This window comes from Talpa occidentalis, unplaced genomic scaffold (assembly GCF_014898055.3).
Source record: "Talpa occidentalis isolate TD23 unplaced genomic scaffold, MPIMG_talOcc4v2.1 talOcc4.14, whole genome shotgun sequence".
NCBI lineage: Eukaryota > Metazoa > Chordata > Mammalia > Eulipotyphla > Talpidae > Talpa > Talpa occidentalis.
In genome coordinates this window covers 81,473,482-81,489,569 of record NW_023601433.1, presented here as the reverse complement: position 1 = coordinate 81,489,569, position 16,088 = coordinate 81,473,482, and the positions used below count along the sequence as shown (strand labels likewise).

The window sequence follows — 16,088 nt, the reverse complement described above, 5'->3', positions numbered from 1 at the left end:
CCCTTACCTTCAGCAGTTCTGGATTGCATTTTCCTCTAAAGGGCTATTTAGGAAAACATAAGGCATGGATTTTGTTTAAAAAAAAAAAAAAAAAAAAAAAGCAAGAAAGACAGCTCCCAGCTTGCAGCAGCATTGAAAGGTCCTATGTTCTAAAAGACCTGGTAATTTTCAGCAAAGCCTATGGGGATAATTCCCATTTCAGCTCTGTGTCAACTTTAACAATGGCTGATCCCTCTGTTGGCCTCTGAGAACTGGAAGGGCATCTGTTAACCAGCCCGGTCCACCCCCTGTTCGTCAGTACAGGGCAGCGACCTGCAAATCCAGCCATGGACAACGACTGTCTGAATCTGCACCCTGGCACCTCACCATCTCAGCTAACCCTGCACAGAGGACTAATACCTGTTTTGTTGGGTTTTTTTCCTTAAATGAAAGCCAAAAAAATAATCATTGCTCCCTGAAGAGTCTTTGCAGCCAAGTCTCAGTTCAGCACACATTTTCTTTTAGCCCTTCTAGAAACTTCTGAAAATAGTAGCTTATCCTGGGGAAAAAAAAAAAAAAAACAGACCTTCTTGTCAGTCAGTGAGATGCTGGTGCATTTCATTTAAATGACCCATCCCGCCCCTAACATCCCTTGCTTGTAAGTCACCCTTGACCAGAAGAAGAGAGCCGTTTCTTGGCTCTTTAATCTATAAAACCTAAGCCCTGAAATCCCCACAGGGAGAAAGGGAGGCTGTGGGCTGAACTCCCAGGGTACTTTTGCGGGGGTGGAGGAGATAGCAAACAAGTCACACGTAAGGTCAGCTTTCTACCTTATAACCAGAAAGCCACTTAATGTCATGTCCTCCTCAGCTCCCTCCCAGGCGCCACAGTTTGCTCCCAAACACCTCTGGATATTTGTCCCCACACAGAGAAAGAGACTCTCAAGTGGCACTTTTGCAACTCATCCCTTAAAAAAAAATCCAAAACAGCAAAATAGAAATCTCTCTTGTCCCCTGGCCTGCCAGGTCTGGCAACACAAATCCCTGGCAGCACCAGCAAGAACACACTTAGCACCAGCAAAATTTAAGTGAAGCACCAGAGACACCAGATCGGTAAGAAAAAAAATCCCATTTGTCTTGATGAGGCAGTGGGACTAGCTAGCTAGATAGGTCAGTACAGAGAGGGGGGCAGACTCGTCAAGACTTTCAGAAATGGAGATCGCCCAGACCGCCCTTAGAAATTGGCCTCAAGTCCTCCTCCCTTTATTTTTGTCTATTTTGCCTTTTGCGATTTCACCTCTCACCCCACCAGCATCCCTCCCCAGGCGGCTGGTCGACTCTGAGACTTACTCCCACCAGTTTTTGCAGATTTTCTAGGTACACAGCAGGCATCTGTCTTCCAGTGCCCCAGACATGAAAGGGTGTCAAAGTTCACATCGGAAGGTGCAGAAAAGGGAGGGACACGTCCTCGACAAGGCATGCACTGAGTAGTAATATTCATATTTTCTTTTTTATATATAGAGCTGTATGTAAATAGCATTGGGGTGTCTGTTTCTGCAGCTGGATATCCAAAGGGCTTCCCCAGTCCCGTTCTATGTTTCTGCTATTGCTCCAGGTGCTGTCTTTATCCTCCACTTCCTTCTCGAAGTGCCAACCGCGGCCTTTCAAGCTCTGGGCTCCCCCTCAGGAAAACGGGAACCAGCTTTCTCCAAGGACACAGGGTTTTCACCAACCTGCAGAGAGAGAGATTTGTATTTCGGTCAGTAGGCACGTGGGATGACGTCAGTGCCTTGAGCCTCTGCACAGCCAGCCCAGAGCGTGGGGAGGGGGGTGGGGGGGGAAACTGCTAGATACAAAGCTCTGGTTTGGGAGGAAAGTTCCCCCCAAAACTCTGCCCACATAGCAACCTTTATGGGCAGACATTTGCACACACACACACACACACACACACACACACACACACACATACTTCCCTCTCTGTTTCCTGACCTGAATGTTTACATAGACACCTTTGGTGATAAAAAAGAGAGAATGAAAAGACTTGCTACCTTCTTGACCCTGCAAAAACAGCAAGGGGACCTTCATCTATCCATTTCATAGATCCATATTCAAGACAGGCTTGTAAGACAGTCTCTGCTTTTATTCTTATTCATTCATTCACTCCCAACAGGCTAAGCACTGCCCCAGGTGCTCTAGATACAATGACATAGTTCTTTCCCTTAAGGGGCTCAGAGGCCAACGGAGGGAGATGAGGAATTGATAATGACAATGTCATGTGAAGAGCATGCAATGTAGGTAAACACAGGCTCTGGGAGCCCGGAGGGGAGGCCACTGCTGCGAGGGAGGGGGAGTCAGAGCAAGCACCACAGAGGAAGAGGCACATCCCTGCTGAGTGATGAAGGATGCTAGGGAGTTAGCAGGGATAGACAGAGGCACTCCAGGCAGGGCAGGAAAAACCTGCACATACCCCAAAAAATGGAAGACCCACGTCCACACAAAAAACTTGCACACAAATGTTCACAGCAGCATTATTCATCGTAGCCAAAAAGTGGAGCAACCCAAATGCCCATCCACTGATGAAGGCATAAACAAAACCAGGTATATCCATGCAGTGGAATATTATTCGACCGTGAAAAAGAACGAAGCACCAATACACTCTACACATTATGCTAAATAAAAGAGGCCAGGCATGAAAGGGCAAATATTGCAGGATTCTGTTTCTATGGATGTCAACAAGAGACACATCTCTAGAGGTGCAAAGTAAATGAGTGTTTGCCTATGGGCAGGGCAAGGAAGGGTGGACTGGGAGACGTTGGGGAGTGACTCCTAATGGGCGGTGCAAGGTTTCTATTGGAAAAATGAAAATGCTCTAAAATTGATTGAGGAGCTATAATAAAAGCCATTGATGTGTACACTTTAAAGGGTAGATTTTATGGCAGGTGAATTATATCTGGAGCAGGAGCGGGAGAGGGGAGGGCGGGCTCCAGGGAGGATGGGGCAAAGGGGAGAAGTGGGTGGAGAAAGGAGAAGACACAGGCCCAGGGGAGGCACAGGGGAATGGAAGACCACACTAGGCAGGGGCCCAGAGGGAGCCTGGCAAGGCTCATGCCAAGACTGGCGGTGGGGCCTGGGGAGCGTGGAGGTTCGGAGCTGCAAGTTAGCAGAGGAGAGCAAACCATTTCACACAATGCTCTAAAGCAGGTGGCGTAAGAACTGCCGAATGAGTAATACACACCAAGTGGTGCAGGAGGGGAAGCGGGAGAGAGATCCCGCCATGACTCGGGTCGGGATTCTGTCAGGGATAATGACGCGTTTGTACCAACAGGCTCCCTTGGCCTCCGGCTTCCTGCCAGGCCCCAGTCAACAGAAGGCAGTGAGGGGACAGAGAGATCAGGGTATTTGTTCCCCCAGCTCCCTTCCTGTGGGCCACAGATTGCCACCGCGCCTGCCAGGCGGCTCTCTGGTTCCACTCCAGGCCCTGCAGGCTCCAGACCCCCTTCCCTGGCCTCACCCGGGCGGGCCAGAGCGGAAACCTCTGCCCCGTGTTGCCAGCCCTGGGGTAGTGCGTTAGCCCTTACTGGTTTCCTAAGCCCTACCCACACCTTGGTTTTCAGTCTTCCAATGAATTCCCCTCCAATCGCTCAGTTTTGGGGTGCTCTCTGCCTCTTACTGGGACCAGGGCCAATACATATGACTGCATGGAAAAGATGAGCCAGAAACACATGGACCCCACGATCTACATCAGCTGACAGTCATAAGGCCCTCAACCTTTTGCTTGAAGGCAAAAGACCTCTGTAGTCCTTTCCCCTCCTGCCCCCATCTACCCCTCAGGTCCCCTCCTATCCGTGAGGGTGAAGGCACCCCAGGACCCCTGCCTTACCACAGAGCACCTCCATGGGTACCGAGTCAGCGTCATCCACCAACTCGGTCGACAAAACACACTCGACTCAGTTTATAGAAGCCAGTCTGCAGTCCTTAAAAATCTTAGAGTCAAAATAAGGGGCGTGGGAACGGTACGGGGAATATAACCAAAATGAAAATGCATACATTGTGCAAAAAGGAAAAATGATGTAAGAATTATATATAATAAAATAATAATTAAAAAATAAAAATAAAATAAAAATCTTACTGTGTGGGTTTCTAACCACACTGACCTACAGGAGGAGTCATTGGCACCCCATGGTCTCAGCCTAAGATGATCATGTGGCCTTAAGCACAGGTATGGGGAGCAGAACAGGCGGATTGACTGAAATACACTGCTGAGGGGAGCAGCGGGCGAGGCAGGGAGGTCAACTGTGCCATGTGGGTAGCTCCCTGGCTGGGGACCGAACATGTGCTGCAGTGGCTGGCGAGAGCTTGATAGTGCTGTCTTTAACCCCCGTGTCTCCAGTTTTACCAGGGAAGGCAGCACATGCCAGAGGCCAGAACCCCACAAAGCCATGGTCCGCAGGTGTGTTTCTAGCCCAGAAGTCAGGATGCGCTGATGTCCGCCAGCAAAGCTTCAGAGGGGCAACAGGCTTTGCCCATGTAGAAGAAGCATGGGCCTTGAAGAAGCATGTCCGTGTTTTGTCCATGTTTGGAAGAAAGAAGGTGGAAAAGTGCCTGAGCGGGTATGAGGGAATCCCTGCCCCAGAACTTCGTGAGAACTGAAGCTGCCTCTGCATGTGAGCTGACTTCCAGGGTCAGGAAAGGTGAAAGAAACTATATTTTTAAAGCCTGTGATCCCTGAAAGGAACGGCATCTTCTTACAAAAACAGCACCCATTTTCACTTTCAACTCAGTAAATCACTGAGTTGCTGATGAATCTTCCCAAGAGTTTTTCAGAGCTGCTAAAACTAGACAAATTGCGGTTGGTGACAAGCTCGGCGTCCACGGTGAAAAGTCAACATCAGGAGCGCAGCACCAACGAGCCGCTAGACACCAGGGCACCAAATCCCACAAGCAGAAGGCAGGTGTGTGCACACCTTCCTGGGGCATCTTACATTGGACCCCCTGGCTAGGGGGCAGTTGTCATGCAAATGTGCAAGAAGACCTTAGAAAGAGGTAAAGCTACATGTGCTGGGACAGAGTGGCCAGGACTCTTAACTGAAGAGGGTAAGTGGCCAAATAGCATAGTCCCAGATCTCTTTACCTGCATGCGTGTGTGTGTGTGTGTGTGTGTGTGTGTGTGTGTGCTTATCTCCATATAAAAGGGACGGCAGAGAGGCAAGCTAATGTGATGGTTCAAAGCACAGACTCTAGCGCCAGATGCCTGAGATGGAATCTCATTCAGGCTCTGAAAAGCTGTGTGGTGTTGGGCCAGTTACTTAACCTCTCTGGGCCTCAGTTTCCTCCTAGAGAAAAGAGAGCATATAGCAAATCTCAGAGGGTTCATGTGAGGACTAAAGTGTTAACAAAGCTAGAGGTACTTCATACCAGCACATGGTAAAGTTTGAACTTCTTGTTATTTTGCTATTACATAACAACAAAATACACCAGACTGTGAGTTACCCCCCACTCTCAGGGAGTGGCTTTGGGGGACACAATATAAAGGCACCTGCAATACTTTCTATTACATACTTCACTTCTGTATCTTTTTATTCCTTTTTCAGGGAGCCAGCAGTAACCAGACAATTTCACACTATTTTAAAATCGTGGCTCCCTCTCTGCACTCCCCTCTGTCCTGTGGCTTGGGTTATTTTCCCTCAAACTTGGCTCATAAAGAACTTTCTGAAAGGCTGACTCACAACCTAATAAGCTCATGACTGAAGAGATTCATGAAACGCCTTTTTTAAATCATTCCTATTTCCACTTTTCACCCACAATGTGGAAAGGGGAGGCGGGCAGCGGGGGAGAAGGGGAAGCCTCAGAGCCCTGCCTTCTGGGGCGAGAGCAGAGGGATGTGAAGGCTGAGGCCCCTGTGGCAAGAGATGAGGCAGGAGGCTCACTCTCTGCCCCTCTAGCTGAGGGGAGTTAGGGTTCTTGGTTTCCCTCCTAGAGACCCTAATGTTCAATTAGAAAAGTACTTCTTTTGCACTTGCTCTTTGCAAAGGGGAAAGTGCCAAGTTCAGAGAAGGATTTAAAAATAAAAGGAAAATCCCCTTCACTCCACTTCTAAGTCTCCCAGAATATTTTCTGTGCATTTAGACACCATGTCCCCCTCCCTGTGTGACGTCCGCAGAGCCTAACACAATGCCCAGCACAGAGTAGGTGCTTAATTCAACCTTTGAGTGGCAGTGAATAAGTGAGCTAGTGAGCTAGTGCTCTTCCTCTTTTGGTTTTATTTTTAGCAGGTTGATTTTGACCTTGGGGTTCAGGTGATACAGGTGAACAGTCCTAAGGTGCATGGCATTCCATGCATGCTCCATGCTCATGCTGCCCAATTAGGAAGCTGGGTGCTGAGGACACTCTGTGGGGGACAGGGAGAGGGGCTGAAAAAGCAGCAGGCTAGATTTGGGGAGCGAGAGTAAGGAAGAGGCACAGAGCTGCTCCTGGAGGAAGTATCTCCTCTGGCCGGCCCAGCCCCCTGCCATGGGTGAGCAGTCACTGGAGCTCTTGATGCACAGTGATCATGTAAAGTCTGCAAAGAGAGATCAGAGAACTCAGCTCCCAGCCAATGTGATTTTATGGCATGTGGGCCTTGAATGCCAAACTCACTTCACTTCCCGAAGGGTAAACGCTGAGAGCTAGGAAGAGGTGGGACAGCACTGGATGGACCAATCAAATGGGCCATCCCTTCTGAATCTTGCCTTAGGTATCACATATTTTAAACATGCACATGCTTTGATCCAACAATTTTACCTCCAGGAACTTTTTTGCAAAGATGTCCAAACCAGAATGTTCACTCCACCTCAGCCACACCATCAGAACACAGGAAACAAATGTTCCTGGGCAGGTGCCAAGGAAGTAAACCATGGTCCATCCCAGCAATGGGACACCATGTGGCTATTAGCGAGGATGATGGAAACCTTTCTCTGTTGACATGAAAGATCTCAGCAAACTATTTCTAGTGGGGGAGGGGGGAAGCAGGTTATGAAACAGCATAAGGGCATGATCTCATTTATTTAAAATAGGATTCGTGTGGGAGTGTGTGTGCCTCAGGGATGGCTGGCAGGGTGTTCCCTAAGTCAGGGGTCGAATTTTGAGAAGCACTGGGCCTAGCAAAGTGGGGGAGGGCAGAAGGGGGAATCTGGGGAGTTTGTGTCCCATGAAGCAGGTTTCCCACAGTTCTCTTCACCTTTCGCTGCCACACGGGAATACAGACTCAGCAATGTCAGATTTTACCCTTTTCCCAAGAAAAACCGGGAATACAGACTCTCCATGAAAATGCCTAACTTGCAAGTGTCACACCACAGCCGTTGACTTTTATTCTGAGAATCATCATTTAAGCTTGCCTCACTTTAACCTGTACCTCTGGGCCTCATTTGCTGTTTCCCTGTCGGTAAAGTGAGGGAGTTGGGTTAGGTGATCTATAAAGATCTCTCTCATTCTGGCTGTTTCTAGAAACTGTTAGGGTCAGAGATCTTTTGAGATTGGGATCAAAGCTATGGTTTCTCTCTCAAGTGTGTGGTGGGGCAGGCAAACCCAGGGATGTAAGAAATCAGCCAGTTTTGGGTCTAATTTCTGGGAGTTCCCAGATTCCCCAAAGCCTCCTTCAAATCCATCCATCTATCCAATCATCATCCATCCATCCATCCATCTGTTCATTCCGTAGGTGGTGAATGCCTTCTCATGCTGGTCACCACGTCAGAGCTGGGACAGGAAGATGGACAGAACAGACATGACTGGCACCTCAGGAGACCTGGAGGTCAAGTCATCCAGAGGGGTAAGTCTTGCCCCTGGAGGTTCTCCAAGTGTGAGCACAGTGGCTGTTGGTGAGCACAGAGGGAGGGAGGCAGGACTAGCAACTGCTCTATGCAGATTCGGAAAAGCTCCTGCAAATGCCCACCATCTTATGAATATGGGCCCAAGGACTAAACTCTACACCACATAAGAACAAGGCATATCCCACACCATCATATACCATTTCCTGAACATCCGGGACCTGCCTCCTACAGCCGGGGAGGTGAAGGCACATGTCTAGTGACACACAATAGTAAGGGGCAGATCCTGACTGGATCTGTAAGTCAGCCTGACTCCAAAGTGCAGGTCTTTCCACCAAGCTGTCCTGACTTGGCATAAAATCTGGGTGAGTAAGACAATTACCAGTGATTAAATCTTCTGAATCAAGAATTAGGTCCCCTGCTGTGCCAACAGACTAAAATATTTTAAATCTGGGCTATCTTTAAAAATGGGCACCTCTCTTAAATCCATCCATTGCCCCTGACACATTCCCACTCTCTGAAGACGCCCAAAGTCGCTTTGTCTAAGTTTCCCCATCATCGGTATGCTGGCACCCCTCAGTATGTATTAAGCACCTTATGTGTTAGAGCCAGGAATAGCAGAGGAACGTGGTGCATGGCTATGCCACATGAAAGGTACAACCGGGCAGCCGGGAAAGCCCCCCAAACCTTAGTGGCATTGCCATGCCTTGGAGCCTTGAGATGGGCCTGCAAGGAGTCGTTCATGCTTTATGCACCCCTGCAGTGGCTAGAGATGTGGTTGAGCAAGAACATTCCACAGAAAGATAACAGGTTTAGCTGAGGACAGCAGCAGCCAGCTCAAGAGTCAAGCTGATAACCATATTATGTAGAGAGAGACCAGTGACATGGGAACAAGTGGTGTGTCTAAAGAGCCTTTTTGGGGCCTCCCTGGTAGCCTAGGGGTTAAGTCTCAGCACTATCATTGCTACAACCTGAGTTCCATCCCCAGCCAGGGAGCTGACCCACATGGCACAGCAGACCTCTCCTGTCTTGCCCGCTGCTCCCCTCAGCAGTGTGTTTTAGTAGATCTGCCTGTTCTGCTCCCCACTCTGTCTCTGATGAATCCTCTCACACCCTGCACCTCTGGCCTGTACCCCAGTTCTATAAATAAATAAATAAATAAATAAATAAATAAATAAATAAATAAATAAATTTCAAAAAAATAAAAAGCTTCTTTGGAGACTTACCACAAGACTTTATCCCCTTTAGATAACCTTTATTATAATATTTCCATACACTTTGATATCGAAGTTCCTCTTGTGGGCATTTTTACAAGAATCAGCTGTGAATTATACACAAAGTGTGACAGTCTCCATCCCGTTGCAAGCCATTAAATAGTGGATTGGGACAGCAAATGATGGGTCAGCCACATAACAGGGTACTGAGTAACCTCTAAGAAGTGTGTTGTAGGAAACAGCAAATATTACAAGGCATGGAGAAATGGCTGTGATGTTCGGAAAAGGTCAGGTTACAGACAGCATACTGAAAGTGTTTCCATGGGTTGAAGTATCCATGCATTTATATTTTAACGGAGTAAAATCTATCAAAATGTTAATGCATAATGAGATAAAAATAACAGACTATATTTTTCCTTGAAACAGCATTTCCCCAATATTTGATATTGAACTTGTAATCTGTTTTGTAATCAAGAAAAAACTTGGGAATATGACATAAAGTTTCCCAAAGCAATTGAATTCCATCCTGCCTATTCTGTGGCCTGCGGGAGCAACCTATTTATCTCTCCATGGGTGGGGGAAGGGGCTTTCTCTTTTCCGGGGTATCCAGCAGTAGTAAAAGGATGCCTCTCCCTCATGTGGGCTAAAACACAGACCCCCAACCAACCACAGGGGCACCAATCTAGGAGAGAAGGGGAACAGCACTCAATTGAAGGGTGAAATTTCTTAGCCCCCTGTACTGTGTCCCATCACATTTGCTGTTAGCACTCAAGACTCCCCTTTTTTTAAGATTGTTTATGCATACAAGAACTGGGGTACAGGCCAGAGATGGGGTGAGAGGATTCACCAGAGACAGAGTGGGGAACAGGCAGACTGACTGAAATACACTGCTGAGGGGAGCAGCGGGCGAGTCAGGAGAGGTCTGCTGCCCCATGTGGGCAGCTCCCTGCCCAAGGATCGAACTTGTGCTGCAGTGGCTGCGAATAGCTTCATAGGTTGCATCTTAACCCCTTGTGCCACTAGGGAGGCCCCAAGACTCCCTTTTCTTAAAACAGGATCTCTGAGCTCGCTTTTCTCACTCCTTTCTTCCATGGCACCTAGAACAAAACTCACCCCACCCCCCCATCACAGCCTGATCTAGCCTCTGCCTACCTCTCTGACATCATCCCCAAGTTCACAGCTCATTTTTCTCTTCTCAAACATACTGTGCAAAGTCTCACCTCCAGGACCCTGAACACCTTTCTTGCAGGTGGCTGGCTCCTCCTTGTCATTCAAGTACTAGTTCCCTGGTTCTTCCTCAAAGTGGTCGTCCCTAACCACTGCAGATAAGGACTCCCCCCATCTCTATTACATCACCTTCACATGTTACCTTCAGAGCCCTGGCCACTTCCTCCAATGATCTCTGTGCGAGACTGCACCACCCAAAGGTGGTCACCCTAGCTCCTGTCCCACATGCTATTCTAGACCTTGCTGCTCACCTAAGTATAGGTACCTAATTCCACTCCCCTTGGATCTGGGGCAGCCTGTGACTCCCTTCTAACCAATAGTGACTTCTGAAGCTGGGTCAGAAAAGGCAAAGCGGCTTCCACCTGGTGCCCCAACCCTTGCATTTGGAGCTTGGAGTCACCAGATCTGAATCCAGCCACCCAGAGGCGCCCTGCAGTGAGGAGGGCCAGGTCACAGAAGAGGCTAAATGCAGATGCTCTGATTGGCTTTCCCAGGTGATGGTGATGGAGATTGGGCATGGAGATTCCCCCACCAAGACTGCAGCCTCCCTCCCGCCTGGAGTAGAGACAAGTCATTTGTCTTCTCCCACTTCTTTTTTTTTTTTTTTAAAGATTTATTTATGCATGCATGCAAGAACTGGGGTACAGGCCAGAGGTGCTGGGCGGGGTGTGTGTGTGTGTGTGTGTGTGTGTGTGTGTGAGAGAGAGAGAGAGAGAGAGAGAGAGAGAGAGAGAGAGAGAGAGAGAGAGGATTCACCAGAGACAGAGTGGGAAACAGAACAGGCAGACTGACTAAAATACACTGCTGAGGGGAGGAGCAGGCCAGTCAGGAGAGATCTGCTGCACCGTGTGGTTAGCTCCCTGGCCAGGGATCAAACTTGTGTTGCAGTGGCTGTGGATAGCTTCATAGTTTGCGTCTGAACCCCTTGAGCCACCAGGGAGGCCCTTCTCCCACTTCTTAATGCACAAAATGTTTGAGCATAAAATAACTGCTTTAAATCACTATGTTGTGGAGTAATTTGCCACACAGCGGTAGTACTGAAATCTTTACTGACTTCTCTGTCTCTTCCCACTAAAATGTAGGCTCCATGAGAGCAGGGGCTTCTATGTCTTAGTCCTTCCTGTGCCCACTGTGCCTTGCACACAGTAGATACTCAATAATTAATAGCGGACTCACCGAAAGCAGCTCAGTTTGGGAAATAGTAGTAACTCTTGCATAGCTCTTGTCTGATTCATGTGTTCACTACGTTGTAATTGTGAACCTGCTGTGTGACAAGCAAGTGGCCAGGAGCTAGGGGCACAGGGGCAGCCCACTGGCCACTGAAATCCTGTCCCACTGATGATGTGATGTGCCAGAGAGGAAACGGAAGCCCCCACTCTCCTCTGTCCCCAACCAAGCTCTGAAAAGCGGACTGTTCAACAACCAGAGGTGCAGTTGCCAAAGCCATCCAGCCCACATCTGGGTGTGTAATTATCACCGGGTGTGGCTGTTTTTACATCCACAGCTCTGTCACCTGGTCGCTCACTAGGCAAGCTGGTGACCCAGACAGGGACCATGTGGTGGGAAGGCTGCCAGGGTCCTGCACATCTGGCCCCTTCCCAGGGGCTCCTCCCCAGCATCTGTCTCCTTCCGTTAGGCTTGCTCCCACCTCTCTCAGAACTGAAACCCGGGCTTCCAGGCTCTAAAAGTAACCCAGGCAGGGGTGTATCCAGCCTGAGGGAGGCCTGAGGGATGAGCCTCCAGGTTTAACCACTTAATCCCCAAAGTACCTGCCAAGAACCAGTTAGCATGCCTGGCTGGCGGGCCAGCCGTCATTAATTCATTAAAGCAGGCTCCCGCTGGCCCATTATCTTCCTTGCCGCTGACCACATAGCCTCTTGGGTCTGCAGAGTCCCCCCCTCTCTCCCCTATTCCTCAGTCCCAAGGCAAGATTCTGCCCTCCCCTGGCCCCCTCTCTCAGCTGGATTCCTCAGCTCCATTCTCTCTCCCTCCCCACCCCCCCAAGGCACGCTTCCCCCTCCCTCCCACGCCTCCGCCAGCCAGCGCTCACCATAAAGCATCTTTTGTTCCCTTGCTCCCGTATTATCGGAGCAGTGACTGGTTAAATCACACCCATCTTCCTCCCAGCCTCCCCAGCCTCCCCAGCCTCCCCAGCCTCCCCCGAGGCTCTGTGAAAAAGGGAATCTCACTAGTGCAGGAATTCTTAGTCCATCACCCTCTGCTGACTCTCCCTAGGAGGGCCACAACAGGCAGCCCCTCAAAGACAGAAAACCCCATTCCACTGCCAGCTTTGCCACTATCCCTTTGAGACCACTCAGGTGGACTCGCTCTGCCTCAGTTTCCTCTGTGATAGAATAAAAGAGGCATTAACTATTTCATAACATCCCCTCCTGCAGGATCTAAGTGCCAGGCACTGTACTGGGCACTTTAAATGGATGCTTTCCGAGCATCGCCCCCAAAACCCTGGGAGAGACAACTCCAGTTGAAGGCTCAGAGACATTGGGGTTCTTACCCAAGGTCACACTGCCAGCCAGTTTCTGAGCTAAGACTTACATCCAGTTCCATCTGATCCCTAAACCCATGCTCTTAACCACTGTACTATGTAGTGGCCTGCTGGACATGGATACCCCAAGACATGGATACAAGTAGAGATGGTGGCTCTGCTAGCAATGACAAGGGAAACTGCTGTCTACTTTGGGAAAGAATGACGTTAAATGCATAACCACATTCACGATCACTGGTATTTATGTCCACTTTTTTCCCCCAGGCAGAGTTCTAGAGCTTTCTGATAAACCCTCTTGACAAGCCCTATGCATTAAGTACTGTGATTGTCCCCATTTCATGTATGGCCTAACAGCTTCAGGTTTTTTGTTTTTAATAATTTCTGAGAAAGGTATTGCTCGCACACAAACTCAAAACAAGTTCATTGAAACTGATGTCCTGCATTTGGTTGTCTGAAGGCCTAAGAGAACTCTCTGTCCTCCATGGCTGACACAGCTTCCCAGAAACACCTAAGCTTCCCATGAGCTTTCCCAGGTTTTTCTCCAGGGTAGGAAAAGCGGAGAGACCCACGAAAAACTCAACAAATTCTCCAGTGGGTTGTCTTTCATTTCTTCCTAACTTAGCCGAGGCGGGAGCAAGACGCTCAAGAAGGTTGTAGCAGCAGATAATAGGCTGGGGAGATAGGGGCTGGGGGGCGGGGAGAGCACGAACCCAGGGATAGGTACCAGGGCTGGGTGGTCTGGAATGGGGTGCTGCGCAAGTGCCAGGGTCCAGAAGAGGCTGCGCCAGAGGAAAGCGACGCCGGGCTTTGGGGTTTGGGCACCCCAAGCGGGAGGATCCTGGAGGTGCGGCTGCTGGGAGCGCCAGGGCGCGCAACGGCAGGCGGAAGGAGAACACTGGGGTGTGGTGAGAGGGTGGCCTGGAGTCTAGACGCAGCACGGAAGTCTGGAGCAGAAGCAGAGTGAGGGGGAGACATAAACCGCGGCGACATCGTCTGCTCACACCGCACCGGCGAAACTTCTCTCCGCCCCCCGCGCCGGTGGGCCGGGTTCTCGCAGCTCCTCCCCGGCGCCGGGGCGCAAAGGGGCGCGCACCGCCTGCCAGGCGCGCGCTCGCGGAGGCCTCCGGCCACCTCCCAGCCCGCAGCCTCCTCCTCCCGGCAGGGAAGGGGCCGCACCAGCAGGCTCGGGCCGCGCGTCCTCACCGCGGGGTGCAGCGCCGAGCCTCCCGCGCCGCCTCGTCCCGGGAAGGGCGCGCCTCCCTACCTCACCTGGATCCCACGACCGGGGAAGCAGTGTCCCTCGCCCCATTCCTACAAGATTCCTCTGCCGCCCAGCTGGCCTTGCAAGCCACTCTCCCACTAACTTGCCACTTGTCTCCACTTCTCTTTTTTTTTCCCTCCCTCCCCATCTTTTTTCTGCCTTTCCTTAAATTCCACTCTTTGGGCTTCCCGACTCGCGCTGGACTCCCTTTTTCTGCTCCCAGCCGCCCGTCCAAAATGTACTTCTTGCCCTGGGATTCCGCAGCCCCAGCCCGGTCCCTTCCGACGGAGGGAGCCCCAAGTCTCTCTTCCGAGAGGGAGAGAAGCGCCGGGACCTCTGGGAGCAGGGCTCAGAGCGCCCCGAAGCGCGCACCTCTCTTCGCCAGCGCCCGGGCTGCGCCGGCCCACGCGACATCTGTCGCCCGCGCTCCCGACTCACACCCCGCGCACCCCCGCAGCTCCCCGGGCGCTGCCACCCCCCACGCTCCGGCTGCCGCCTCTCTCCGCGGGCGCAGACTCTCGGGCCTCGCCCGCGGGCGCCGCGCCAGCTTCCCAGGGTGTCGGCGCATGGCGGGGCCCGGCCTCGACGCGAGCGCGGCGCATCCGTGGGCCGTGGCATCCTGTGCCTCTGGCTTCGTCACCTTCGACCTTCACCTTCCAGCCCTTTAGCCACCTAGAGTGGGCTCAGCCTGCTTCTCTGCACCCCCATTCTGTGCAGCGTTGCCCTCTATTCCAGAATCTTTAAAGATGATTCTTACAGGATAGCTCCCCCAAAGCGCCTAGTACGGTGCCAGGCGCACAGCTGGTGCTCAGCAATTCCCTGACCCAAGGGCCAAGGCCCACTAGGAGTTCAGTACCTTTCTTCCACGGTACCAGACAGACCAGGCGCTCAACTCACTCTCCACCCCCAACCCCCACCACGCAGTGCCTCGCGTACAGCAAGCTCTCAAAACATTCCCACCCTCAGCGGGGCCTAGCACCCAGGGGCTCCACAGATGTTCTTCCATTAATGCCCCTTAGAGTTTCCCTGAGAGCCCAGCTTCCAGCGCCCTTCGAGGGGCATCGATCGCCTCCTCCATTTCGGCTCCAAGCGTCCCGCCAAGTGCCTTAAATGGGACATCTCTGCGAAGGAGCGAAGAAGTTGGCGGCACGGAGGAAGCTGCAAAGTGCACGGGCCTCAGGGAGAGAGAGCCAGCCAGAAACCTGGAGGGGAAGGAGGGCTTGAGACGCGCTCGGGGTGCCAGAGAATGGGGAGCAGAAACTGGAGAAGTGACACTTCAGCAGAGAAGGGTTTGGAGCCGGCGGCCACTTAGGGACGGCAGGCGGTTTGGAGAAGGGGTGGGTGCCTTGTCCCTGAAACCGTGACGGATCAGGATTCTTTGGCGTGGCCTGCAACCTCGCTACCAAAGAAGCGCGCTTCTGCTTGCACCGCGCGTCGTCGCGGGACTGGTGGGGACGCTGGAGCCTAAAGTCCTCCCCAAGCCACCCCGCAGGAGGGAGTGGCACGGCGCGCTCACGGAGTCGGAGGAGACAGCAATGGTGGGCCTGACATTTGGAAGGAGAGGCGGAGAGTGGCCAGGAGGTGGACGGAGCTGCTGGCGGCCGGAGCGAGCGGATCAAGGAGATGCGAGGAAGCGCCGAGAGCCAAACTTGCCGCTCCCCGCCCCGGCCAGCCCCGAGTCTCCCGGCCCCAGCCGCCTCGCCCTGGCGCGCGCGCGCTCGCTCGCGTACCTGTTGCTCGCTCCGGCTGGGTCTCGGCTCCGGCCCCACCAAGAAGCCCCGCGTTCCTACAAGTTCCGCCTGCCGAGCAGCCAGGCCGCCAGCGCCGCCACCTGCGCGGCCGCGCACAGCCAGGGCCAGTAGGTGGGGAGCGCGCCGGGCGCCGGCGCCCTCCGGCTCCGCGCGCGGCGCCGCCACATGGTGCGCTGGTGCAGCTCGTCGCCGAGCGCCTTGAGCCGGGCGGCCGTGAGCTGCGCGGCGGACGAGCGCAGACCCAGGCGGCCCGCGCTGCAGGCGCACACGGCCGGGGGGCCGCGGCCGCGGTGCAGGGGGCACGGGCACATGACCGCTCGCCTCGCTCCCTCCCCGCGCTCGGGCCGCCCCT

The 16,088-nt window shown here is 52.2% G+C and overlaps 1 protein-coding gene across 1 annotated transcript; it reads right to left on the bottom strand.

The window, feature by feature from the left end:
* Positions 1 to 94: 94 nt before the first annotated feature.
* Positions 95 to 16,047, bottom strand: HRK (harakiri, BCL2 interacting protein). The gene is made up of 2 exons (XM_037511103.2): positions 15,716 to 16,047; positions 95 to 1,711 (listed from the first exon to the last, which is right to left on the bottom strand). The coding sequence occupies exon 1, from the start codon at positions 16,045 to 16,047 to the stop codon at positions 15,772 to 15,774; it is 276 nt and encodes a 91-aa protein (XP_037367000.1). The 3' UTR covers positions 95 to 1,711; positions 15,716 to 15,771.
* Positions 16,048 to 16,088: the final 41 nt, after the last annotated feature.

Coding starts and splice junctions, on each gene's coding strand:
- HRK (XM_037511103.2), bottom strand. CDS start 16,047: ATGTGCCCGTGCCCCCTGCACCGCGGCCGCGGCCCCCCGGCCGTGTGC.